General features: G+C 52.2%; 1 protein-coding gene across 3 annotated transcripts in view; it reads left to right on the top strand.

Moving 5' to 3' along the window:
* The first annotated feature begins 7 nt into the window (after nucleotides 1–7).
* PAXIP1 (PAX interacting protein 1) overlaps nucleotides 8–26928 on the top strand; it is a 50808-nt gene continuing 23887 nt past the window's right edge. Inside the window, exons 1-6 of one of the 3 annotated variants that reach the window (XR_005787183.1) lie at nucleotides 8–187; nucleotides 4169–4303; nucleotides 8559–8602; nucleotides 10955–11018; nucleotides 17647–17760; nucleotides 22962–23600. Coding sequence is in view for 2 of the 3 variants with exons in the window: in XM_040464528.1 (XP_040320462.1) it covers nucleotides 107–187; nucleotides 4169–4303; nucleotides 8559–8602; nucleotides 10955–11018; nucleotides 17647–17760; nucleotides 22962–23600 (1077 nt within the window). In the remaining variant the exon portion in view is untranslated. The remainder of the gene's footprint in view (nucleotides 188–4168; nucleotides 4304–8558; nucleotides 8603–10954; nucleotides 11019–17646; nucleotides 17761–22961; nucleotides 23601–26928) is intronic. The other 2 variants (XM_040464528.1, XM_040464529.1) reach the window with 2 other exon arrangements.

Below are 26928 nucleotides of genomic sequence, written 5' to 3'. Positions count from 1 at the left end.
GGGGAGCGGGCCCGACTCGCAGGACCGGGCCCCGGCCGCGCCGTTGGGGAGCGGGCCCCGCGGGGCGGGGCGGGAGCCGCCGCGGAGCCTTCCGGCAGCCGCGACCATGTCGGACCCGGCGCCCAAAGTTCCCGATGAGATGTTCCGAGAGGTCAAGTACTACGCGGTGGGCGACATCGACCCGCAGGTACCGCGCCGCCCCCGCCCGCCGCTCTCCGCGTCCCCGGCCCGTCCCCGCTCCCGCCGCGGGCGCGCGCCCGGGCGCAAAACGTCTGGGCCCCGCCGCCCGGGCCCCGCCGAGCCCGCCGGCCTGGCTGCGCGGAGGCTGGGCCACCTGTGCCGAGCAGGCCCGGGGCCGGCGAGCTTGGCGGGGGATAGGGGACCTGGTGGGGGGGGGGGGTCTGCGGTACTCTCGGGAGGGGATCTGGAGAGGAGACCTGAGGTTGGTCTGCGGGACTTTCTGGAGGAGACCCGGGGAGGGGAGGCAGGAGACCTGGGAGTGGGGGTTCTGCGGGACCTGCGCCCGGCGGGGAGCAGAGGAGAGAGAGGGGATGTGGGGGTGGTTTGCGAGACCCGCGGCCGGGAGGCTGGAGGGGAGGGGGGGTCTTAAGGACCCACGATTGGGGGAGATGGGGGGAGGGTCACAGATCTGTGTCGTGCTCTACTAGGACCTTTGGCCAGGAGGGCATCTGGAGGGTGAGCTCAGAGAGGAGAGAGACCTGGAGAGGAGGGTACTTACTAACCAGGGAGGAGGGGAGGAGGATCCATGCCTCGGGCCTAGGACGGAATGTCACTGCCCTACGCCTGGTGGGGGACCGGCCTCTGTCGCGTGTGGTAAGTTCCCCCCGAAGCCTGCCACCTCAGCCAACTGCCACTTTGCTCCTTTCTGGGGCAAATTTGGACTGGGAGCATCCTTCCTGCTGCCCACCGCGTGTGTGTGGGCTCCCAGAACAGTAGGTCCCAGAGTGTGGACAGGAGGAAGGTGATGGAGCTCAGCCAGGAACCCCACGTCCAGGCTGCTGGGGCTTAGTGAACGTGGCCCCTGGTGTGGCCGGCCACAGGAGTGCACACGTCTGGGCTGTGCAGCCCCAGTCACGTGAGAAGCGCTCACTTTGCCACCAGTGAAGTCCTGTTGTTTGATTTTCCTGATTGGGGGAATTAAACAGGAAATGTGGGGTAATAGCCAGGGAGTACCATCACTCTAGGCACTTAATTTTTCGTAGTTTAGGCTCACCCCTAAGGATATCGTGGGTTTTCTAAGTGATACATGTGGTGAAACGCCAGAGTGTTCCTCTTCCACGGTGGGAATGAGTCTTGGTTGGATATCCTTTTCGGGTGCATCCTCACAATATCCCCTTTATTGAAGTTGATGTGGTTAAAGTTGTCTTGGGCGTCCTTTGCTGTGACTGCCAAGCTGGGAGTGGATGCAGAGCCAGATGATCGGACCTTAAGGCCTCCGGAGTGGAGACTGGTGTTTAAGAAGTAGATTTGGTTGGCGTAAAAGGAATTATGGAAGGCTGATTGGTCTTGGCCTTCTGGAGGCTGGTCTATGGGTGTCTTAGTAAGTAAATTCTGTCGCACGGCACGGTCCCCAAGGTGGATCCTTTTTCTACTTTATGGGGTGAAGAGACTTAGCCTTGAGTTTGAAGGTAAACAGGTGTTGAACCCAGAGTGATCACAGTGAGTGCCTGTAACAGTGGGACCTTTTTCCCCGTGTTGATAATTTTCCTTTCTTTTAGTATCCATCAGTCTTCTCTCCCACTTCCTTGCTACTCTCTTTATTTTGTTTTAGGGTTTTGACTTTATCTTGCAAGGGACTTGAACCAAATATTACTGAAAACCTGGAACAAGCTGAGTTGGAACCATATCTGCTCAACCATGACTCAAATCTAAGTGCTTCAAAATGTCCTTGGCAAACCACTTTGATCTGGAACAGGATATTTTGTAAATGATTTACAGCCAAACCATTGATTCCCTGAATCTTACAAACACGGATTCGGAAAGTCCATGCGTATTGAGCACGTAGTACCTGTTAAGGCATCGGCCTAGATAGCGGATGTAAGAGAGGAGCGGAACCTGATTCGTATCCTTGAGGACCCCCTCTTGGTAGGGAGTGGGGGGCCCACCTGAAGACCTTGTGGTGTAGGGTGGTTGGTGTGGCAACAGCAGACTTCTGTGTTGGGCACCCCTGAACTTTTCCAAAGTCGGCGTCTTTGCAGTTGGCTGTTGAGATACGCAGAAGTTAAGAAGAGGGTGAAGTGAGGCCTTTCACGTGGAACGCGTGTGCTGAGGAACGGAGGCCTTAATGTACTTGGGATACGTCAGGACGATGAGGACACTTGGTGCAGGGTGATAGGAGGCCAAGCTAGTAAGGCAGCTTCGGTTTTGTGGAGCCTGGAAAGAAGCCAGTGGTCTGGGTATCCTCAAGGTCCACGAAGATTCAGTGTTTCCGTAGAGTTCTAGAAAAGGCAGGCGGCAGTGGGTGAAGAGTGAACAGGGAGTGAGGCAGTGAACACAGGTTGGACCGTTGTTCCAAGCGGTTTGTCACAAAGAGGAAGCAGAGAAGGGGCCCGGACGTGTGTGCGTGCGCGTGTTAGGACCAGTGCGGGGGGGGGGTGGGGGGTGGAAATCTCAACACCCCTAAAACAGGTAGTGGGGTCAGGAGTGCACGTGAAGGCTGCATAAGAGGGTGTCGTTTTCTGTGGGACAAGCTGAGTGGACGTGGATGCTTGGAGGCCAGGGAGGGAAGTGGGGGTGATTGGTCGCTACCACCGTTGTTGGGTCACGTGTGAACCAAATACTTAGCATCGGCCCCAGTCGCTATCTCTGGATGGTGAGTGAAATGTTCTGAAAAAGTCCGACTTGTGGGTCAGTCGAGCCGTGTGGGCGCCAGATCGCCTTCATAGGTGGTGCCCACCCGGGCCACTCGGGCTCTGCGCCCCCTTCCCCTGTCCCTGGCGGGTGAGTAGGGTCCGGTTCACTCACCCCTCGGCAGCTGGGGGTCTCGGTCACCCTCAGAACTTTGGCCACCACCGTGTCGCTGACGTGCTGATGACTCCCCACCCGCTGGGGGCCCAGGTCTCCCCAAGGACCACTGATGTCGTTTCCTAGACCTTCCGTGTGGCACCCAGAGGATGTGCCCAGACTAAAGCACTTTTCTTCCTGCTTCCCCGCCTCTGCGAGATCAGAACACATTCCTCGGTGACTGCTACTGCTGTGTCCCCAGCACTTTCTCTCTTGCACTGTCCCCCCTCCCAGGCACTACGTGTTGCTTGTTCTCCCGCACCTTCCTTCTTCCTATCCCTGGGACAGTCCCTCAGGTCAGTACCTGCCGCTTTCCCCCCGGGCGCTTGCAGGTGCCTCACACTCCCTCCATTCTTGCCCTGACCGCACTCTTTGGGTGAAATCTGGTCATGCCGTTTCCCTGCCTAAAACCCTTCTGTCGCTCCAGAAGACGCTTGTGTTTTATTTCAGGATAAAGTACAAATGTTTTTGCGTAGGAGGTCAGGCCGGTTGTGGTCTGGCCCGGTGTCCCGTCCCGTGTGTCGAATGCTGTGCTCCGTCGGTGCCTGCATTTTTGTGTGGCCGACTCCTTAAGTTCATCGGGATTCTGCTCAAGTGGCTCTTCTTCCAGAAGCTTTCCTGGTTTTGGTGAAACCGCCTGTCCCTAAGTGCTTTGAGTTTGGGCCTGGGTACTGTTGCCCCTGTCTGTCAGACCAAGATACTGCCTAGTACCTGGCTCGCAGCCTCTGTGCTTACCTGGTCAGTGGGTCAAGATTTGCTGCTTTTCACTGTCCTCAAATGTTGGATTGCGTATGACTCAGAGTCAGTTATTAACTTGATGTGGTGGACATGGCGTGTGTTTATTACACTTTTCATTGTTCACAGTAATTTGTGTAAATCAGGTATGAAACGGGGGCGCCTGGGTGGCTCAGTCAGTTAAGCGTCCGACTTTGGCTCAGGTCATGATCTCGTGGTTCGTGGGTTCGAGCCCCGTGTCGGGCTGTGTGCTGACAGCTCAGAGCCTGGAGCCCGCTTCGGATTCTGTGTCTCCCTCTCTCTCTGCCCCTCCCCTGCTCGCACTCTGTCTCTCTCAAAAATAAACGCTAAAAAAAAAAAGAAGAATGAAATGTGTTTCTCCATTTTAATTTGTGTGTTTTTTTAAAAGGTTATCCAGCTTCTGAAAGCTGGGAAAGCGAAGGAAGTGTCCTACAACGCGCTAGCCTCACACATAATCTCAGAGGACGGGGACAATCCTGAGGTTGGAGAAGCTCGGGAAGTCTTTGACTTACCTGTCGTTAAGGTCGGTAGTAAATCGAATTGATTTTATGTATCTCATTGTGTATCTTGAAAGTAATACGTTCAAGACTTCGTGGAGCTCTTCTCAGAGTGTTTGCTTTGTAGAGGAAGCTGCCGGATGAACAAAGCTCTTTGGACAGCTCGTAACCCACCACGGCAGAAGGCCCTTTCCCTTAGGTCTAGATTGGTCAGCGGATGCACCTGCCGTGGGGTGGCCCCATCTCGACTCTGCCTGGAGCTCTCTACGCCAAGGACCTGTGCCTTGGAAGGGGGTGTGTCGTCAGCGGGCACTGGGGACTCGGGAGAAAGTGCTCAGTCTCAGGGGCAGACAGAGTCCTGACAGGAGGTGACTCCTGGAGCAGGGTCACGATCCATCCCCGCCGTGTCAGGTGGCCTTAACTTCCAGCCAGCCATGTTGGAGGGAGTCCTGTCCCCCCTTTGCCGTGCTGTTCAACTGCTCCCCGACATTGGTCGCGATGACCATGTGTCACGCTGTCCACCTGGTGGCCGTCACTGGTACCGCTACGTAGCTGACGGCTGGTTTATTTTAGAAAGTGGGGGCCTCAGCTGGGTGGGTGAGTTGTTCAGAGTTTGCTGATTACACACTGTGCTGCTCTTCTCTTGCTGCCCGTAGTTGAGTTGACTGATGTTAAATATAATGGTACAGTTTTAGTCCTTCAGTTTTTTTCTAATCAGAGGTATTGTATATTTGTCCTAAAATAGTTTAATTCCACTATCATATTTTTTTTTCTTCTTTATGCCATCAAACACTTTGCTTTAAAATCAGTATAAAAGTTGTTGTGGTTTAGTAACAAGAGAGGCTAGAATCAGGAAGGATTGCCATTAAGTGAGGCTGGGATACAGAGACGCCGGCCTGGCCCTGGGAGGTGTGCACCTCATCAGTGTCCAGGCTCTGAAACTGCCTTTCAGGCTTAGAAATCTGATTTTTGAAAATAAACCTGAGAACAGATCTGTGTCTCAGGAGAAGCCTTTCAGAGACCAGAGTCTCAAGAGACGGCTGTATAAGTCCGAGCGACTGTTCATTTGCAGCAGTGAAATACAGTGGTCACGTCCCTGCACTAGACGGTGCGTTTCAGCCTGGCCACGTCCTTCGTGAAGACGGAATATCCGCACCTTTCCTGCTCCGTCCACCTGACCCCACCTCGCAAGACACACAGACTTGCGACAGGCCCTGGGCCGTGGGCTCGGGCACCTCCCTCCCTTGGATCCTGCTTTTGTCTCTGGTTTGTTTCCATTCTTCCTTAGCTGTGGGGACCGTGCCTCTGGCCCCTTTCCCTGCACACTTTCTTTTTCTCGGTAGCGTGGAGCCTGTTGCCTTGTGACAGTGACTTCACATGGATTGTGTAGGTTTCAGAGTGAACCTTAAAAGGGCCCCCGTATTAACCAGTGCTGGGGGCTGAGGTCATTTAGAGCAGTGGGTCTTAAATCTGGTGACGGTCAAATCCCTTCTTGTGCTTTGTAATACCCCCTTTATTATCCCCTTACTTATACGTAGAGGAGCGTCCCACAATTTAAAACACGTATACACAAATGTGTACTTGTGTTGACATATAAGTACCCCGAAGTGAAATGTAAAGGGGGAAAAAGGGAAAGTGAAGATCACGTATTCGCTACGGAAATACTGGGCACAACCCCCTGGAGGCGGAGGTCACCTGCTGCCGTATGTGGAGGCGCTGTGAACTGACTCCTGAAATGTAGACCTGTCCCCGTCTCTGCAGGCAGAGTCACCAGTTGCGAGGTCATGTTTCTGAGTGGCGATCAGTCCCTGTACAGTTCGGAGATAAAAAAGCAGTCTTCTTTATTTTACACGTCGTATTTCTGGAAGAGTCAGGCTGTAATAAGGCCGCATAAAGTGCCTATTAGCCAGCTTCTGTGACTCTCACCATTTTGCCAGTCCGGCTTAGTACGCCCCTGGCCCACCCGTCCCCTTTTGGCTGTAGTTTGGCACGAGCCCCCAGGCACACCGTTAGCACTCCTGGCGCTCCTGTCTCCAGCGCCCCAGGCTACTTGCAGTTGGTGGCCGCGCCTGTCCTGTCCAGGGACTGTGGTGCCACATGACAGGATGATGGAGCTTGTCAGAGCTGGCCCAGCAGTCTGTCCTCCTGCCACGATGACGCCAGTAGACCCTCAAGTTCTTAGTCTGAGCTCAGCCGACTGAGGCAGAGGCCTGGCTCCATAAGCCCAGATCCCTTGGCCTTTAACATACTGAATTTGACAACTGCATTTTAAAAATGAGGCGTCCTTATACACGGCGACAGATTATCATTTACATATTTGAATTGCGTAGATCTTTAAAACTTGCATCTTTAGGCACCAAAACTTTTGGAATAATTTTTTTAATGGATCTATTTTTATTTTTCTCAGTGGCCTTAGGGCATCATTGGAAATGTTAACGCTGACCAGCAGTGGGCTTATTTTTATGCGGTGTTACTTGCCTTTGGGATAAAGAGCTCCTTATTACGATGCTTTTCCGGATGCTTTTCCGGTTTCCGGTTCTCCGTTTCTGCTTTAGTGTTACTAGTGTGTCCTAGACTCATGTGAATGAGGGCCTGGGGGTGATTCTGCTCTGCGTGGACTTGATGGTGGCTGGCCCTCAACCCTCAAGTGGGAATACCCATGCTTCCCCCGCCCCCCAGTTCCCCAAGGGACACCGCCCAGGGTGTATGCCACACGATAGTCAGAAGGGGTACCTGTCCCAGTGTCCTTGGGAAGAGTCACACCTTCACCGGCCCAGGTCCTGTCACAGCGCATCGCCCTGGGCTCTGGGAACCCTCCACGCCACGCCATGGGATGACTAGAAATGCTGCTTTCTCGAAAGCCGCCCTGGTGTGCAGCCGTGCAAGCAGGCTCCGCGGGGCTTTGGGTGCTACCGTGGACCATGAAGCTTGGCTCACGTGACGACACTCACTATAGAAGAGTCCAAGCCAGTGTTGGCTACCAACGCTGGCCAGCTCCCTTAAACTGAACTGGAGTTTCCCCGGGATTATCAGAGAATGTGAAGGCCCCCTGGGTGAAGTGCTGAGCAGAAGCGTAAGTGCTCGCTTTCAGCCTGGTGCACTTTTTCCAATAAGTTACTTAAAATGCGTGGTAAAATTATCACATCATCATGAAATAATTATTCCAAGCGGAGCCAATCTTTATTTTATAAAACGGTCAGTATTCCTACACCCTGTTCACAGAAGACACACTTTTATAAACTTAGGCTGAAAAATTGTTGATGTTACCCGAAAAATGACAGGGGTATTTTGTTTTCTGAAGTTCTTTTTTTTTTTTTTTTTAAATGTTTATTAACTCAGAGAGAGAGAGAGACAGCACACGAGCAGGGGAGGGGCAGAGACAGAGGGAGACACAGAACTTGAAGAGGGCTCCAGGCTCTGACCTGTCGGCACAGAGCCTGACATGGGGCTCGAACCCACGAGCAGTGAGATCATGACCTGAGCCGAAGTCGGATGCTTACCTGACTGAGACTCCCAGGTGTCCCTCTAAAGTTCTTAGTATGTGCCAAAACTAGTTTGGAGATCATTAGGTTGGAATATAGGTTGCATGAGAGCAAAGACCGCATACCTGTTCTTTGTTATTATATCCCCAGTGCCTTGTACCATCTCTGGGACAAAACAGATTCTCAATAAGTACTTGATGAATAAATTAATGCACGAATAATAAGTCTGTGTGTATGTTTCAGCTGGTTGAAATTTCTGAAAGTTTCAGCTGGCTAAATGGGGTATTATGTAGGTGAATGTAATGTTAAAAATGTGGAAATACAAATTTTCAAAAATACAAGTTACCCAAAAAGGTAGTAATTAAACTAAGGTTTTGTAATTAATCTGAATTATGGAATTCATAAAAAATTACCAGACAGAAATACTTCTCACGATTTACCAGCATTTATATCTACTGGAGATTACTGAAAATACTCATGAACTTAGACTTGGTTGGGTTCGGGATTGAAGAGGGAAACCAGTGTGCCTGGGATGGGGAGGGGGAGGGGGTAGGCCTGGCTGTCAGACCCCAGCCCTTTGGGTCTGAGGACAGTTCCCAGCTAACCTCGAAGCTTAAGCATTAATAGTGTGTGTGCCTAGAATTTACCTTTATAGGCATAATAGTTTTTAAAATATGTGGTAGTGCTTTGTGATCAGTTATAACAAAGCCTTTAATTTCTAGGAGCAGGGCTGGTGAAATGTCATTTTGATTGTAAATTGAAAGCATTTTTTGATTTGGGTTCATATTTTCTTTTTCAGCCGTCTTGGGTGATATTGTCCGTTCAGTGTGGAGCTCTTCTGCCGTATCCTTTTTTGGGGAAGGGGCGAGGGAAAGGACAACTCTGGGTTTAAGACTGAAATGGTAACTGAGTGGATTCGTTAGTTTGGGCCTGTGTGTGTGTGTGTGTGTGTGTGTGTGTGTCCGTCCGTGTCCTCTGTTCCTTGTGTTTTCCATCCTGATTCGGATTTTCTGTACCTGATCCTTGTCTCACCCCCACCTCCACCCCCACCCCCGGAGGGAGGGCCGCCCGCTGCGGGGACCGGGCTCCAGGTCCAGGACAGGGCTTTCTGATCTCGGGCAGGCCTCCTCTCTGGACCTCAGCTTCTCGTCTCTGGAACAGGTTTTGTGATGTCTAGTTAGGTGGACTATTTCCAAACTCGTAAGTCTGCGTGGGCCAAATCATGAGTTACTTGAAGAACGGATAGGGGAAGAGAGCGTCAGAACGTTTCTAGTTTCGTTCATATGCGCTGGCATTCTTTTTGATTACGTCGGGTAGAAGGTTTCTTTAACACACGTGCTGGCATCTGCTATGGGCTGGGCACCAGAACTAAAGGGGTCGGTCGACAAGGTGTCCTTGCTGCCCTCAGGGAGCTCCCTCCCACGCATGGTCCCCTGCTTCTGCATTTCCTGAGTGTGGCTTTAGAGCACGGTCCTCCCTGCCTTGGGTGAGATGTCGGGCTGCCCTCTCGTGTTCTGAGCCTCGTGGCTTCTGTTTCACCCTGGCTGTGTGCAGCTTCCCTGGAGGGTCGCTCCCCGCATAACCTAATCGTGGAGGTGCTCCTTTTCAGGGTACCTGGTACCCTGATGCTAAAATTGCAGATGATGATGTCTTTCGTCCAGTTTTGTTTTGCAGCTCGGCCAGGTGGGTCCTGGGAATGCATTTTTACTTTATTGAACTGATGCAGACGGAGGAAATCTTTGTGTATTAAATATAGGTGGCCTCAAATCAACACAACCTCCCTCTATAAGCAGTTCTTGGAGGATGTGCAGAACTCTAGCAACTCCAACTCAAAACTTCTAAGGCTTTTCATCCATAATCTGAAGAGTTAAAGGAAATCAGTTCGTGTTTTGTTTTAGTTTTCATCCCATTTTGCTGTTTTGGGAGTCTTTGTTTTCTAAGTACAGGTGAAAAAAAAAAGACTGGGAGACAGAGGGATAATTTTGAGGATGAGAGGTTAATTCTTCCTGTTGTGGATCACTTATTCTCTGCACGAGATTCCTTAAGAAGCTGTCCTCCCCTTGAGTTCTTATCTGCCTGTCCAAGCGCAGCTCGAAGGGACATAAAAGGATCCCCAAGACTCTTGGACGGCACAATCTAGATTTGCCTTTGTTCATGTTTCCCCAAGGCTTTGGAAGGAGAAAATGCTTGAGCTACAGGTAGGAGCATGGAAACCGATCTTGGATAATGGGGCTGAAGGCATGACGTTGGGGTCTGCAGAGGTTAGTCAGACAGGCAGGCTCCCGTCAATTATGAGATCTCTCAGCAGGGCTTGTGGGAGACTTCCACATTATAATAGGATTTTCAGTTTGATCTGTTTTTCTTCACTCACTTGCCTCAGTAGCTATACTTTATTCCTGTTGGGAAAACAGGGCAATACTTTAATAACCCATGTTGAATTGTGGACACTCCAGATTCTTCAAAAAAAGTCCTCGTGTTGGCTTTGAATAGGCTGTATGTTACTGGCGCCCTGAGGTCATGTCTCCTTGGGTAGAGCCATATGCCCAATGTCTGGCACACAGCTCTTTTGCATGAATTTTAAAAATCTGAGTGTTAGAGCCGGGAGAGTTGGGAATTATGTATATTCTAACTCTTGTTTTAGTAAAGGAAAACCGAAGCTTAGAGTTGGTCTTGCCCAGCTTCGTAAAGTTAGCAGCGGTAGCAAGACTAGAACCCAAGTTCTTTTATGGAAGATTCTCTCTGTCATAGCCCAGAAGTTCCGTTAACGTTTCCTTCTAAAATTAACTCTAGACTTTGGAATGTGCTGTTAAAGTAATTGCTGTGCCGTGTGTGTATATAGGGGTGGGTGTGTGTGTGTGTGTGTGTGTGTGTGTGTGTGTTTACGTGTGTGTGGAGTGAGCCAGCCCTCGGAGGTCAGATGTTTTCCCCTGCGAGTGTGCTGGGCCCATTTTCTTGATGTTGGTGGAGGCGCTCAGTTAGAAAGCACTTCACGGAACCTCCCGTTGTCTCTGTGCTGTCCGCTGCTCCTTCTCGAGACTCCTCTACTGTTTGGCCAATCTGAGTCTCTTTGCTCCGTGGACTGAGTGGGAGGGCGGGGGTGGGGTGGATCATGTCCCAGTGGGCAAATAGCACGTCTTCGTGAAATGCAGGTTGCACTAATCTCATTTCAGTGGAATCTTAATAACTATAAAACAGAGTGAATGGTTTTTCTCCAGAGTCGTGTCAGATCTTTTTTGGAATCACTGCGTGCCTCTCCCAGGTAAGCATGGTTATGGTCCGTCTTGTGTTGTTTACACATAGCAGTTCTGAGTTTTTACACTTTCAGATTTATGACCTGTTTGTAAACCAGTTTTAAAGAAGCTCTCTACTAAGCTGCACGTTCAGTGTGACCTTATGATACATTTATAATTATTTAAACGTTCCTGCTTAGACTTAAGATTTAAAGTTTTAATGGGCGAAATGGTCTTTCTAACGTAAACAATTACAAAGGTGTAAGATTTGAATGTGAAAAAATAGTGAAAATGAAATTATTTAAGATGGCAAAAATTCACTCCTAAAGGCAAAGAAAAATGAAATCTCAGTAGATAAGGCAAAAAAATGAGTTTACAACTTTTTGTAAAGAGGAATCGCAAATAGCGGGACATAACATGTGACACACGTTGCCATCAGGACACGAACATTTACTAGCACGGGCGTAAGAGCTTCAGTTCTCGCGCTTGACCCCGCGCGCCTGGCCGCGTGCGCAGGCCCGACTCCGCGTGTGTGCCGTGCCGGTGCACCTGCGGACGCGCTCCCCTCCTCCCCCCGCTGCTGGCGGGATGCAGTTCAGCGCGGCTGCTTTCTACGCAAGTTGGGTAGTGACGGGAGCCCTAAAATAACTCATTTTGTTTTCCCCTACGGTTCTCTTAGGTTTAGAAACGTATCCCAAGTTGGCAGAAATAAGGGCAGGTTGATAGATAAAGGCGCTGAGCAGAGCATCGTGTAGAATATCTGGGGTAAAATGGGAAAAAAAATCAGGTCACCCTCTTGTTGGCAATGGTTCAGAAACCTGTTGTGTGCGGTTGCACGGCAGTGTAAGTACACAGCCAGTGTCGGTGGTGCTTTATGAAAACACGGAAAGAGGAGGTCAGTGCTTTAAGCGGGGGGTGGGGGTGGGGGGGGTGGGGAGGAGGCCATGACGTAGGTATGTGCATGTTCCATTAGCCAAGGAAAATATACGAGAAATGTCTGAAGGGAGGGACCCAACGTTAGCCGTGGTAAATTCTAGGTAGTGAGGAAAGTGGATATTCGGTATTTTTAAATTGTGTTCTGTGCCCTCCACCCCCAGCTAAAAACCCTCAAACTATAAAAAAAAACCATTGTAACAAGTCCAGCTGGTGTTGTTTGAACTCATTTTGAAATTGCGTAGGATAATCTGTTCAGCACGAGCACAGGAAGAGGTGTGGTTGACCGTGACCTCGCCACATGCCCTCGCGGACGCATCGCAATGACTTGGGTGAGGAGCAGGGTGGCGCCCATCGCTGTGGAAGCCTCAAGGAGGGGCCTTCGAAGCCCTGGGTGACCCGGGAGGGCGTCGCTCTCAGCCATGCGCCTCTGTGGTCGGGAGTCACCCAGCCAGGCTGGCCAGGCTCCCCCTTCGTTCAGGCGGTCTCCCCGCCACAGTTTGACCCCTTCCCTGTCCGCACAGTAGGCAAGCTCAGTTAGGCTCATTTTTTTGTGTTTGCATCTAGTTAATTCCTGAAGTCCTTTAAAGTTATGAAATTTCTCTCTTTTTGTCTTTGCTACCTTCATTTGATAGGGATCCTTATTAACTATGGGTTTAGCATCAGAGAAGACTTTTAGTCTTAGAAAACACCAGTGGTTACATTTCACAAAGGTTGAAAAGTGGTTACATTTCACAAAGGTAACAGATTATCAGACCTACAACACTAAGGTTAAGGCACACACAACACCTGCTGTATGATGGGCTAGATCAGGTGGCCTGGTGTCGGTGCGTGAGATCACAAGAGCAGTCACCCGTGTGGACGACCTAGTCAGGAAGCCTGGGGGAGGGGAGATGTCAGACCTGAGGGGCCCCAAAGAATGGGCAGAATTAGAGCAAAAGTGGGATAGGGGAGTGCGTTCCTGGCAGAGCAACATGGAAGGACGGACGAGGGCGCCAAGGCCGGCTGCTGACGGAAGGTGTGCGCTCAGAGTGCAGAGGACAGAGAGCGTTTGGGAGGGTGGGGGCGGAGAGCACGGGAACAGACCCAGATGTTGGAGTTTGAGCTTCCTGGAGTGTCCAGTAGGATGCTCCTTCCTTTTTTCTTAAGTATTTAATTTAGGATTACAAATATTTACATGAGGACATTTGAAAAACGCAGACAAGCAGATGAAAATCCTTGCAGTTTGGCAGGTGCAGCTGGTCTGGGGGCTGTAGCAGGACACGGGGCCGGGGTGGGGATGGGAATTTGGGCCAGAGGGAGGGCGTGATCTTGGACTTGAGGCAGAGGTTTGGATTCGGGATGGCGCTGTGGATACAAGGCCCGGACGGGAGTCGGCAGGGCCTGGTGATGTGGCCACACTTGGGACGAAGGAGGAGAAGGCAGCGCCCCGGGACGCCCGTGTGGCAGGTCCTGGAGCTGCCTCCGCAGTGAATTGTGGGTCCGAGCAGGCCGGGAGCCTGGGGGAAGTGCCAGCATCACTGCTGGAGAGGGGAAACAGGAGCCTGGTTCCTCAGGGAAGCCGGGGAAGCTGGTTTGAAGCACGTTGAGTTTGGGGTGTCGGTTAGCTGTCCAGATGTGGGGATGTTCGGGTGTGTGATGGGCAGAGAATTTGCTTCTTCCAGAGGAACGTAGAAGGTAGGTAGCCAGGAGCAGAGCCTTGGGTAGCATGCAGTCAAGGGGCTCTGCAGAGAAGAAATCTGAGCGTAGAGATGCTATTGGAGGAGAGGGAATTGTTTTTAGAAACCAGGCATGAAATCAGACTCAGTTTTTATTGCTGGGAAGCAGCAGCACCCCAAGTAAAGGAGGGGAGCGCTGATTTGTAGCAGAGAGTTGTGCATGGCTCCGGGTGTCCCCTCAGTCCTGCCTGTGACTCAGGAGAGGAGGAGAGTAAGAATGCTGGGCAGGGACACAGGACTGCTGATGGGTCTGGTGGCCATCGTGCAGGCCTAGTGGTCCATGTGGACCTCAGGGTCTGGGCTGAGAAGACAGCAGAGGGGCAGGGAGGGGGGAGAATGGAGAGCCCATGGAAGAAGCCACAACTAGGTGGTAGGGAGCACGGGCAGAGGTGAACAAGGGTCCCTTGGTCATGTGGTCTGGGAAGCGGTCCAGCCCGTAGAGTTTTATCTAGGTGTGAAATACGTTGCCGGGGCGTGGCTGGGTCTGTGGTGGGCAGGCAACTGAATTTAGAAGGACCTGTGACAGTCTTTTTCTATCCTTTTAGCAAACTCATTAGGTAGTAGAACTCAGAATCTGGAGTTAGTTTGATCTTTATGGATCACTTGCTACGCCGTCCATCACTTAGGATGATGGATTGGAATCCCCAGTGTGTGATGGGATCACATGGTAAAAAGCTCTGCTTTTGAGTGCAGAAAGCTCGATCAGATAAGGGTGAGAGCAGCTCACCTGCTGACACCCCAGTTGAGAAGAGTGCACTGCAGACACTGATGTTTTCTGGTTGCTAAAAAATGTTAATTCAGCTTAAGATGTGTTAACAGACCACGTGCACAGCGTGTAGCTAAGGGACTTTGGTTTAACAAATACCAGATGAGTCCTTTTGTGACGGGAGCAATGCCGATGGGGGGTGTAAAATAAACTAAGATAGGATGTCTCCCCTCAGCGAACGCACCATCCACAAGGGAGGACGCGCTTGTGAACCAGCCGCGTGTCGTAGCACACACACAAGCGTGTAGAAGTGGGTGCGAGGTGTGGAAACTGTACCCGGAGGGAGCCATCTCGACGGTGGATCCGCACCACGCAGAGACTCTTCGGGCGTCCACACCGTTTGCTGAACTTTGGCGCACCTGCCCGCACACGCGCCCACCAGGCAGGACCCCGCCTTTGCGAAAGGACCGTTTGCTCGGTGGCTCTCAGTGACCTTCTGTCTTTTCCCCGTCAGGGTGTTGATACAGGCTGGAGCTCTTTGTTGGAGTCTTCCAGAACTCTCCCAGGGAGAGGTAGGGAAGGCAGCTTGTGCCCGCAGACGTTGAGAAGCACACACACCATCTGCCTTCTCCCGAGCCGGTATTGATGCAGGCTGGGCCTCCGTTGTGATGTGCTGGGTAGGTTTCAGGGGACAGGCCAAGAGTGCGACGGAGAGCCTGGCCAGGGTTGTGGTTTCAGCCTTGAAGGCTGAAGATAAAAGCCCTTTCGTTGTGTATCTCAATCAACAGGTATTTCTTGACTGCCTGCCCATGTGCCTTGCACTGTACTAGGTCCTGTGAGAGAGGGCAGAGAGGTCGAGGGGGTGAAACCTAGCGAGACCTCCATCTTTAACCGTGCCTTCAGATTGTAGTTTTTTTCAGGAGGGGACAAGGACAGATTTGGGGGCTAGAACCGAGGAGTGTCCTACTTGTACCGGGAAGGGAAGGCGCTCCCAACTGGGGTGAAGGAGGCATTTATTCTGGGGGGGGGGGGGGGCGTGGACGAGGTGACCGCCCTCTGCTCCACGTCCTTAGAGGACAGAATAGTGGGGAGGGCGAGCATGTGGTTTCGGAGCGTGGCCAGCACGAGGGTGTGTGTGCAGCCTGCCGTGGGGTCCAGGGCCAGTGGTAGCTGAGTGGGCGTTGAGGCTGGGCAGGACACGGAGCCAGAGCCTCGCGTGTCGGAGGAGTGTCCCTGAGACGCGGCAGTGCTATGGGACGCGTGTGTGGGGGCCGCACCTGACTCACCACTCAAGCGTTTGGGTTTTTGGTCTTAAGGTATTGAGATCATGTCCGAGCTTTGTTGGCCGAGATGACAAGATCTGTAGTTTACGTAGGTTGCTTTAAAAAAAAAAAACCAAAAAACAAAAAACCCTTTTCCCCAGTTATAAAATTAATGCTTTTGAAAATCTGGAAAATACAGAAAAGTAGAAACATGACAACAAAAATGTCCCCATAATTCCATCCCCGCTGGGGCACTATTGTTAACATTTTGGTGTGGAAAGACCATTCTTAGTTGGTGTGCAAAGAGATTCATTACACACGTGAGCTGGAGTGGCTGTTTGAAGTCGCTTGGCCCAGACGTGCACTGATGCAGGATCTGGTTCGTGGAAGGTCTCCAGGTGGCCCGGAGCTCGGTTTTGGAGACCCTGTGTCAGCTCCAGGTCTCCCTCCCCCCCACCTGATGTTCGTTCCCCAGCAATAGGCTTGTCCCTGTTGAGGCTTGTCCCTGTGGCGCCGGCCCGGGGCCTGGCTCGCCGCGGTCGGCACAGCCCAGGCTGCACGTGCTTCCCTGTAGGCACAGCTTCCCAAGGAAGGCACAGAGAGGGGCTGCTCTTTGAACTTCAGTTCTAAGAGGGGATGTAGTGCTCTCTCGGAGCGGTCTGGATTATCACGTGAGTCAGTCTCACCTCTCCAAATGCTGCAGGAGAGCCGCGTTTTTGCGAGAGCCTCTGGGAAAAAAATAGCGGTTTTCTGGTCCAGTCTTCGGAAATGTGACGGTGGCTGACCACTTTAAAGAGATACAAAGCAGTGACTTTCCAAGGTGATTTTAGGAGATTAGTGTGTTCTTGTTAGTATCCACAGAGTAGTGAGTGTGCAGTGCAGAATAAGTTCTGGAAACACTTGTAAAACGGACGGAAGTAGATGTAAGACGGTAGAGCTCTGGCAAGCTGAATGATGGCGGTTTTTAAAAACATGCTGTTTGTAACACAGAACTAACCTGAGGACTAACGGAATTCTTAACCGTAACCCTGAATTTGTAATAAATTGTTAAGGAAAAAAATTGACCCGGTTAAATGATTACGTCAGAATTAATTCACACACCTTTATGTCTCTTACTTCTTTTGTCTTTCAGACTCTAAAAGTTTCTTTTTTAGAAATCGTTTTGGGGAGTAGTTGCCCTTAGGGAGGTTACAGAACAGCAGGAAGATGTAGGCAGGCCTGGGGTTAGACGCACCTGTGTTTCGAAAGCCAGCTTTTCCGGTGATGAGCTGTAATTTTGGCAGGTTTGTTTCCGATCTGTGCGGGGGCTTCCCGGTCGCCACTTGGCATGGCGGTCTTAGGGGTTAGGAACGCGTGCGAAGCACTGGGCACCGTTCCCGGCACATGGGAGGCAGGCAGTAAACGGGGAGCCGTGTCTGTTGTTCCAGTGAAAGCCTCTTCTCCAACACGAGCCACTCCGCCTGGAGTTGACTTCATCAGTTACGCAAGCATAAGAATGAGCCCTTTCACGCTTGCCTCATTTCCTTTGATGTGTTAGATAATACTTAGGATCTTCCCTGAGCTCCAGGTAACTTGTTGTCTCCTGCATTCCTCCATTTCTTAATTAGTATTTAGCCCTCAATGGTGAAGGGGCTCCTTAGTGACTTGGGTGCTGCTGTTGCCCGCAGACATTTTCGAGCCTCTGGTTGTCAGACGCGGTGACGCACTCCCTCCTTCTGCTCGCTTCCCCGTCACTTGAGTTGCAAGAATCCTCCATTCGTTTTTTTGGAGCGTGGAGATGCGTTTTCCATTCATTTGGCGACAGGGTGAAAAAAATCACGTCTATGAAGCAGTCCCGATAGGAGTTGAAAGTTTGCCGTGCCAAGCAGATCCCTGAGCGCTCACGTGTTCCCCCATGAGTCCCCCTACCCGAGTTCCCTTGACGAGGGAGGCCAGTAGGTGCAGCAGGACTGCTAGGATGCCACCTTGTACTTTGACGATGAGCTCGCTTGCACGGACTGAAATGTGTGACGGAAGCCGGTGTCCCTTCCTTTCCCAGGTGTCGTCTGAAGACAGGAGCGCCCTGTGGGCTTTGCTCACTTTCTATGGGGGGAACTGCCAGCTGCACCTCAACAAGAAATGCACGCATCTGGTGGTCCCCGAACCGAAGGGGGTAAGCATTTCACGTACATTTTCCTCTTCACGCATCCCTTCAGTACTTCCGGTGCCGAGTGACGGTTGTGAGCTTCTCTCGGATTAATTGCTAGATTCCATTTACAAAAGCCGATTCGGTTCATTTACCTGACTTAGACCTGGCTTCATTCCGCAGACGATGCGAGATGATGATCGTTTCTACTCTGAGCCAGACGTGTCCTCTAAATGCGAAGAAATTTGGGTTTATTTTGTGGAGAAAATGGGAAAGTTTTTGCAGTCTCCTTTTGAGTTTCCTTTCAAATTCAGTAAAAGTTTAGTTCATTTTTACTTGTGAAAGTATGTATTTTTAGTCTTCTTCACAATTTTTAAAAAGGCGTTGTGCTGAGTAAAACTTTGTAAACGTGTGTTTGGCGAAGTTTCCAATGCCATTTCCTTTTTAATGATCTAGAATAGATACAAGTACATTTATCTCGATAATCGTGGGGTTCTTGTCTCTAAGCACTGGTGGGGCCACAGAGTTTTGGTTTCCCAAGTGGGGCCCCCCCGGTCAGCAGCACCCGCCTCCCCTGTGCATCTGTGAGAAGCGCAGACTGCGGCCCGCCCCACGCCTCGTGAACCAGGACCCGGTGAGGGCAGGTGCAGAGCCCGGTAACCTGGGTGAGGCCCTCCCGGTGGTGCTGATGCGCACGAGAGTTTGAGGACCATCGCTTTCTGGAAACCAGACTTTGCTCCTCCCAGGAACGATGGTTTATGACTCTGAGAGTCAAGAGGAGTGTGTTTATGGCAAGTTGACTTTCCACGTGCCGGTATCCTGTTTTTTTCTTAACTGCTTCTGAATCCGTGCTGCCATCCTGTTCTTCCCACGGGTACCCTGGCTGGGAGTGGGGGGTGGGAGGGGGGCAGGGGTGGCGTGTGAGGTTCCTCCTTCACAGAGGCTTTGACATTGAGCAGAGGCGATCTGGAAACGTGTGCCGTGGCCACGCTGGTTTCCTGACAAGAGCCATGTTGAGCCAGTGGGTGTGGTTGTAACTTAGCCACGCGGTCCGAGAAGAAGCGTTTCTGTGAAAATGTAAGATGTGACTCTTAAGTCTCTCGAAGTAAATCACGTTTTGTATAACACTCTAAGAAATATAGTATGTTTTGGTGAAACGGTATAACGGTTCTTTTCATATTAATATCTTATAATTTATGGCTAAGAGCAAATCATTTGCTTGTAGGTGGCTAGCTTGAAGGGAAACAAAGTATAGCTTTTGTAAAGATGAGCAAATACTTCTGAAGAGTCATTGTCATTGAAGAGGCAGTGCGTGAATGTCAGACTCAAAAATAAACGGCATCTCTTCAAATCCTTTTTTTTTTTTTTTTGCATTTTTATGAACAAAGAACATGTTTAAACGGCAGAGCGAAACCACCTTTCGTATTCCTGGATTTTTAAGATGTTCAGTCAAGTGGAGAAGAAAGGGATTTAAGAACAGAATCGGCGGAACAACGGGAGTGTGCTTGTTGCTGGGAAGGGCTGGTCTCTGGCAGCTGCAGGCCTCGCGGGCGACCGTGCCTGCTGTGGCCGGAGGACCCGCCGGCCCCCCGCCGCTGGCCACGACCCGGACCCCGTGGGCTGCACTGTTGGCTCCCGAGTCTGTGCATTTAGATTTTTTTTTTTTTATGTTCGTTTATTTTTGAGAAAGAGAGAGAGTGTGAGTGGGGGAGAGACAGAGAGAGAGGGAGACAGAATCTGAAACAGGCTCCGGGCTCTGAGTTGTCAGCACAGACCCCGACACGGGGCTCGAACCCACGAACCGTGAGATCATGACCTGAGCCAAAGTCGGACGCTCAACCGAGTGAGCCACCCAGGCGCCCCTGAGTCCGTGCATTTAGTAACTTGTACGTGTGAGGGTTCGAGAATTGGAATGACTTAGCTGGGAAGTCAGCTCAGGCGAAGGCATCTGACATTGCTTTGTTCTTAGGTCGCCTTTGTTCAAGCGGTAACTGTCTTTCAGTGACAAAAACTCCCTGTTGGGTTAGAAGGGAGAGGACGCGTGAGTGACAGTGTTGTGCGTCAATTGCCTAGGACACAGGTCCCTCCTGAAATGAGTGCCGGCCCCGCGTGCAGACGACGACTCCGGCCGACCACGGCGGCTGCCAGCGCGAAGCGTGGAGTTTCTCCGTGGTGTCCGAGATGCTCAGCGACTGCACCGCGTGGCACTAGTTTTACTTCTGCTATTTGTTAACAGTTTAAAAAAAAAATGTCACGTTTTATTATTTTCAGCAAACCATCTTCCTACCTTGGAAAATAACGTAGAAATCTCAGATTTGTTACCTGGTCGTATTTGTGTAGCTTATAAATACTTCGGTGTGTGTCCAGACTTGTTTTCCTAGGACAGCCCTGTGGCTCGTCTGGGACAGGCGGTCAGGAAGTTGCAAGTCTCTGGTCTGCTACAGAGGGCTCTCATCTGTAGCGACGTGGGAGGGTTGGTTTCGCATTTCATGGTTAAATATTTCGGGATGGTTTGGGGGATAAAGAAGGGGATTTTTTAATTCTTTAAAGCTTTTATTTCAATTCCGTGATTTAGTGAGCGGACGGTGGTGTGTTAGTCTCAGGCGTGCACTGTCGTGATCGAGCACTTCTGCACGGCACCCGGGCTCAGCTTAGTTTCCGTGGTCAGTGCACGCTGTGGTGTGACTGAGTTCAGCATTCCGTATTCCCACGTGCTGCTCGACACATAGGTTTCAAAACGTTTCCATCTTAATAAAACGCATGACTTAAATCATGCTTTACACACAGCATGGTTTCAAGGAGTTCAAGCACACGGCCAGGAATAAAACAGGGTATTATCAGGCGTGTGGGTCAGCTGATAGAGTCGTTCGTAGTTGGTGGCACAGCCTTTTAGGAGGGGGTGTAGTTAGAGGCCAGGAGCCTAAAAGTGCTTTCCATACTCTGATACCAGAACCCAGGAGTTCATCTCAGACCCAGCGATTCAGGATATGTGTGTCGAGAATTAACTTCAGGTTTTCATGGTAACAAAACCCCAGACGTTAGAGACTACTAGAATGAATGATGCAAGAAATAACTAAGCAGTGATCCGGGGGACGGGGGATTGCCTGAAATCACTGTGCAACAGAATGGCGTGCTGGGGTTAAAACGAGTTACGCCTGGGTGTGAGGGGGCCCCCCAGCTGAGTGGGGGTCACGGTGGCGGGGGTCGTCAGAGATGCAGCGTCACAGAGGAGACAGGTGAAGCGGGATGGCGGACGGTTGCCAGCTAACGGAGCTGGGTGACGGGTGCAGGGGGTTTATTGCACGGGCGTCTCCGCTTTTGGAGTTTGTTGGAAAGTGTACCCCAGAAAGTTAGGAGCAGAAGGGCCGGCCTAGAAGCACACGTTGACGTGGGAGGTTGTTCGCGACGTATGAAGCGAGAAGCACATTCTAGAGTGTTTGTGCCCCGGGACACCGTGGTGCCCCTCCACCTTTTAAACACACGTACATCTGCATTTATAACAAAGATGGTTGGAGCCGTGCCCTCAGATGGGGACGGTGGAAGGGTCTCAGCAGTATGGCGGTGATTACATCCGCTTCTGGCCTCAGGTGTCATTCACGCGTGTCCTCCCGTGACTGCGTTTTCAGAAGGTTCGAAGCGGAGCGTCCTCAGAAGCAACAGCGTGAACTCCCTGAGGCTCGTGGGGGGGGTCTCACTCTTTCCCAGGAGGTGGGTCCCGGCTTCCTCTGCCGTTGGTGGCCAGCGCCGGCCTGAGGGCGGTCGTCTGCGTGGTCACCCTTGCCCTGACCGTGAACGGCGAGTGCCACCTTCGGTCTTCTTGCCAGGAAACGCATTTTAATGTGGGGGCTCCAGCATGTTTGCCAGAGACCTGCTGTTACCCTAGGCTTTGGAAGCTGGGGCGGGGGGGAGATTCTGTTAGTTAAGCGAACCATAGTTACAAACTCGCTTATTTATTCTTTTTAGTTTATTTACTACTTTGAGAGCGGGAGTGGGGAAGGAGGGAGAGAGAGAGAGAGAGAGAATATCCCAAGCCAACTCCACACTGTCAGCACCGAGCCCGATGAGGGGCTCGAACTCAGGAACCGTGAATGAGATCATGACCAGAGCTGAGATCAGGAGTCGGACGCTTAACTGACTGAGCCACCCAGGCGCCCCTCAGACGTGTTTATTTTAAAGCTCCTGTATCATGTGACTCTTTCCTTGATGTCTTTTATCCTTTGCTATCTGTGCCGTTCCACACCCTGACTTGTAAGGGGGCCCCTGCCTGTGAGCACACCTTTTCCACGCGCCCTACGTTTTTTGCTCAGTGCCCGTGCCTGCTGTCACGCCCCTGCCCGGCCTCCCCTTGCAACAGAGGCCTTCCCTGAGTCGTGCGGCTCACACTGGTGGGACCCTTCTGTACATGTGCCCGCCTCGCTCAGCAGTGGCTGCACATCGTATTCCTGTTCGTGGTCACGTTCTCTCCGGAGCGAAGTTGTAAATCTCATGAGGTCAGAGACGTGCTGCACCCTCTGTGTCTCCCGTGGAGCGAGCTCGATTAACACTAGGCGCCTCGTTGAGGAAGCCTCCCCGCGGAAAGTCGGCCACCCTCCCTGACTGTGCCCGATGTCCTGAAGGAGCCCTGCCCCCGTTGCGGCTTTGTGCAGATTGTCAGTGGGTGAAAACTAAGCGAGGTGGCGATCATTTATTTTGTCCGTAAGAGAATTTTCCGTGGGATTGCTAGCTGTACTTTTTTCTAAAATACCATCTGTAGAGGTTAACTTTAAACAAAATCTTGTAAGGGGCGCCTGGGTGGCTCAGTTAAGCATCCGACTTCGGCTCAGGTCGTGATCTCGCGGTTTGTGAGTTCAAGACCCACAACGGGCTCTGTGCTGACAGTTCAGAGCCCGGAGCTGCTTCGGATTCTGTGTCTCCCTCTCTCTCTGCCCCTCCCCCACTCTTTCTCTGTCTCTCAAAAATAAGTGATCTTTGAAAAAAAAATGTTTTTAATAAAATAAAATCTTGTAAGACCCCTGTTGCGGGTGAGGCCGTCCCGAGTTCATAGACCGATGGTTCATTTTGGCTCTAGTCGTGCGTCTGGAAGGAGTTTAAGCTTTTCCGTGTCTAAAACGGCAGTCACAAGTGCCGACCGTTTCAGCTGCATCCCTGTCCTGACGTTTTCAGTACACGGTTCTAGGAGATTCGGTAAAACTTACAGCCGTGTTTATGTGTTTGTTCTTTACCTGCAGGAGAAATACGAATGTGCTTTAAAGAGAGCAAGTATTAAAATTGTTACCCCCGACTGGGTCCTGGATTGCATATCTGAAAAAACCAAAAAGGATGAAGCATTTTACCATCCTCGCCTCGTTATCTACGAAGAGGAAGAAGAGGAAGAGGAGGAGGAGGAGGAGGAGGTAGAAAATGAGGAGCAGGATTCCCCCAACGAGGGGAGTACCGACGAGAAATCGAGCCCTGCCAGTTCTCGAGAAGGGTCCCCTTCCGGTGCCCAGCGGTTCTCACCCAAGTCAAACACCGAAAAACCCAAAGGGGAGTTGATGTTTGACGACTCTTCGGATTCGTCGCCTGAGAAACAGGAGCGAAACTTAAACTGGACCCCAGCGGAAGTGCCACAGTTAGCCGCGGCCAAACGCAGACTGCCCCCGGGAAAGGAGCCGGGCCTGATTAACTTATGTGCCAGCGTGCCACCCGTTCCGGGCAGCGTCTTACCCCCCGACGTCCGGGGCAGCGTAGTGGCTTCGGGACAGAACCTGCAGAGCTCTGAAAGATCAGAAATGATCGCTTCTTGGAGTCCGGCGGTGCGGACGCTGAGAAACATCACGAATAATGCTGACATTCAGCAGATCGGCCGACCGCCAAACGTGGCACACGTAAGTCACTCTGTAACGAGCGGGAACTTAAGTAACGGATTTTAGGGCTGCATTTTACAGATGGTTTCGATACAGCTTAGTGTTTCCCGCTTCTTCGGGACAGTTACCTTACAAGCGGTATTTATTTATGTGAGAATTGTTCCACGGAGGGTGTGTGTGTGTGTGTGTGTGTGTGTGTGTGTTGTCGAGCGTCTCTTCGACTCCAGCAGGTACCGGTGACGGGAGTGCTTGCCCCCCAAGGACGTTTCTGCTCTTAATTAGCCTAAAATCGGCAGTGGCTTGAAGTTGACTGCGTGTTCGTATTTGCTTATAACGAACTTCACGGTGGATAAATGACGTAATATGAACTCTTCGTCCGTCTACAGAAGTCGTGATCTCAGTTGATAGGATCCCAATTGGAGTTTGTTGATGTGGAATGGACTTGGAAAGTTTCAGCACATGTCCTTCAATTTAGCACCAAAAGAAAGTAGTCACGGTGGTATATTGGCCGCTGTGTACATTTCTCTGGGTCGTGGAGACAACGTGGCGAAGGAGAAAGACCGGTTTCCCGCCTTCATTTCAGGTGTGGAAGACAGATTCGTACAAACAAAAGGGCTCCTGTGGGTTCAGGGTCTGGGCGTTTTGAAGACGGTTCAATAAGGGGTCCTATAATAGCCGACAGAGGAAGGAGGCCATTTAGAAGAGGTGGCTAGGGAGGGCCTCAAGAAAGAGGCGTGAGTGACAGAGGCTGGGGAAGAACAGGGTGGGGGTGGAGGGATCCCAGAGGAAGGAACAGCGACGGAAGCCCCAGAGGCAGGCGTGCATTCGCTGTGCCAGAAGGAAAGAAAATCTGTGAGACTGAGGCTGTGGGGAGAGCTGGAGGCCTCTGCGGGGGTCTTTCCCCCAGGCCCTGGACCGTTCTCCCTGAGGAACGAGGCCACCTTCTGCGCAAGCCACCGGGGCTCTGGGAAGGGTCTGTTTCTTGTAGATCGCGGTGTCACTGATGAGTCTACTGGTGGTGCTGCAAGTCTTTTGATTTGAGGCGCATGTTAAAAGTGTTCTTGTTTTTCTTTTCCTGTCCTCCCTTCCTGACTTAGCAGAGAGTTAGTGCATGGTTGAGACACCAGAATAAGGTGGAAGAAAAGAAAACATTCCGTAGACATCTGAAGGAAGAAAATTAAGGTGGCACGAGGCGAAGTGTGTAGGGTGGAGGGGAAGAGAGACATAATTGGGTTTGAGGAGAATGGAAGATTCTGGAATAGGTGATACAGGGATCCTGGGAAGACAGTATTGTTGGATGTGGTCAGGACCCTGGTTAGGTTGGTGACCGCACATTAGGAGCTGAGGAAGAGTGAGTGAGATGCAGTTCACCAAGAGGCGGGCTGTGGAGGCTGAGGAGATGATGGACAGACGGAAGGACAGGCAGACGGGGGGGGGTGGAGGCCAAGGAGATGATGGACAGATGGAAGGACAGGCGGACACGGGGGGTGTTGGTGGCCGAGCAGACGACAGACGGACGGAAGGACAAGAGGACGTGGGTGGGTGGCGGTGGCTGAGGAGATGAGGGACGGACCGAAGGACAGGCGGACGCGGGGGGGTGTTGGTGGCCGAGCAGATGACGGAAGGATGGAAGACAGGTGGATGCGGGGGGTGATGGAGGCCGAGGAGATGACGGATGGACCAAAGGACAGGTGGACGTGGGGTGTGGTAGAGGCCGAGCAGATGACGGACGGACCGAAGGACAGGCGGACGCGGGGCGGGGGGTGTTGGTGGCCGAGTTAGCGATGTCGGAGGGGCGGTGGCTTGGGAAGATGAGAGACGGAGGGGGCCCAGGTTACACGCCAGCAACCAGTGCGACCTTCTGCCTGGCGTGTTCATTTTGGGGCAAAGAAGATTGTGGGGTTTTTTGCCAAAATCGTGGGATCGTCCACAGAAGCGGGATTTGTGGCATTTCCCGCAAGGTGGGTGAGCCAGTATTTTGCAGCCTGAATGGTGACAGCGCGTGGTGGCCGAGCGGCAGACTCCCCTTTCGCGGCGAGGCGCCTTCCGTGGGCTCCCCCCCCACCGCCATACTTGGACTTCCCATCGCGGTCCTGTACCTGCGGGGCCGGGAGGACTTTGAGTCGGCGGGACACCGTTCTGGAGGGTGGTGGCGAGTGAGGAGGACCTGAGGGGAGGTGGGGGGAGAGGACGGAATGCTCTGTCCATTGGGGCCCACGCTCACATGGGGTCCCTGCGGGTGGGGGGAGGACGGAACGCAGAGAACGGCTCTGATGGGGAGTGGGTGCTAAAGCCACGAGGTCCTGGGCCCGGCACCAGAGGGCCGTGAGGGGAGCAGAGCCGACGGTCAGAAAGAACCAGCCGGAAAGCCAGGAGCTTGAGGCCGGTGGAGAAGGCAGCCGGAGGACAGCCCGGAGGCAGCGGTGGTGTGACTGGGGCGTGCGCGGGGAGGCCCGGCGGCCCCTGGGCGTGCAGCTAGAGCGCGCACGGACCCCTCCTGTGGTCTGGGGCCCAGGGGCCCCCTGCTGTCCCCCCGTCGGCTCACCGCTGCCCCTGCCCCTGTTGCCGCCTGTGCTTCTCCCATGTCCACCTCGGTCCCACGCTCCCTGAATTCACGTTTGGATGGAATCCGCTCCTGTGGGGTGGAAATGGGTGCCTGCATCAGGGAGTGGGGTGCGCCCCGCAGGAGGGCCGTCAGAGAAGCCGGCCCCAGGCTCTGGTGCGCTTCGAGGCCCCGCGAAGCCCCCCCCCGGGCCCCAGGGAGAGCGGCTGCCCAGAGACGTTGTGCGTGGTTTTGGTTTGCAGGGACATTTTGCTGCTAGAAGTGAAGAAAATGAAGTTTTGAAATGTTACAGCTAGAGGACAGATTTAGTTTAAAAATAGATTGGGGAGGAGGAGAACACAGCCAATCATCAAAATTTATATAGGCTGCGAATTGGTAGTGGCTAGAGCCACGTTGTTTGTGTTGAAATTCTTTATATATTGGGGCACTTGGTAGGAAGCAGTTTAAATAAAGAAAGCAATAGCGTCACGTGAAGGAAGAATCCAGACTTGACGTTCGTTAAGAACTGGTGTTTGTGGAATGGCAGATTATGCGACCAAGCAGCCAGGAATCCCGCTTGTTTGATTGCTCGAGACTAGCGCGTTTTCCACAAGAGGCACATCAGACGGTTGAAAAGCCCGGCTTTCCAGCCCGGTGTCCGTCTTACCCCAGGCCAGGGCTCTCGTCCTGACCCCTGTCTGCTCCGAGCCACCCTGTGCTCACAGCCTGCACCCACCCCACCCTCTCCCAGCTTCTCCTTGCTCCAGGCCTGGAGCACCAACCCCCGCCCCCCCCCCCCCCCCCCCC

The sequence above is a fragment of the Herpailurus yagouaroundi genome, unplaced genomic scaffold (assembly GCF_014898765.1).
Source record: "Herpailurus yagouaroundi ecotype Mexico unplaced genomic scaffold, PumYag 483, whole genome shotgun sequence".
Taxonomy (NCBI): domain Eukaryota; kingdom Metazoa; phylum Chordata; class Mammalia; order Carnivora; family Felidae; genus Herpailurus; species Herpailurus yagouaroundi.
Note: the sequence above shows the minus strand (reverse complement) of the source record. Positions and strands in the feature narration are given on the sequence as shown.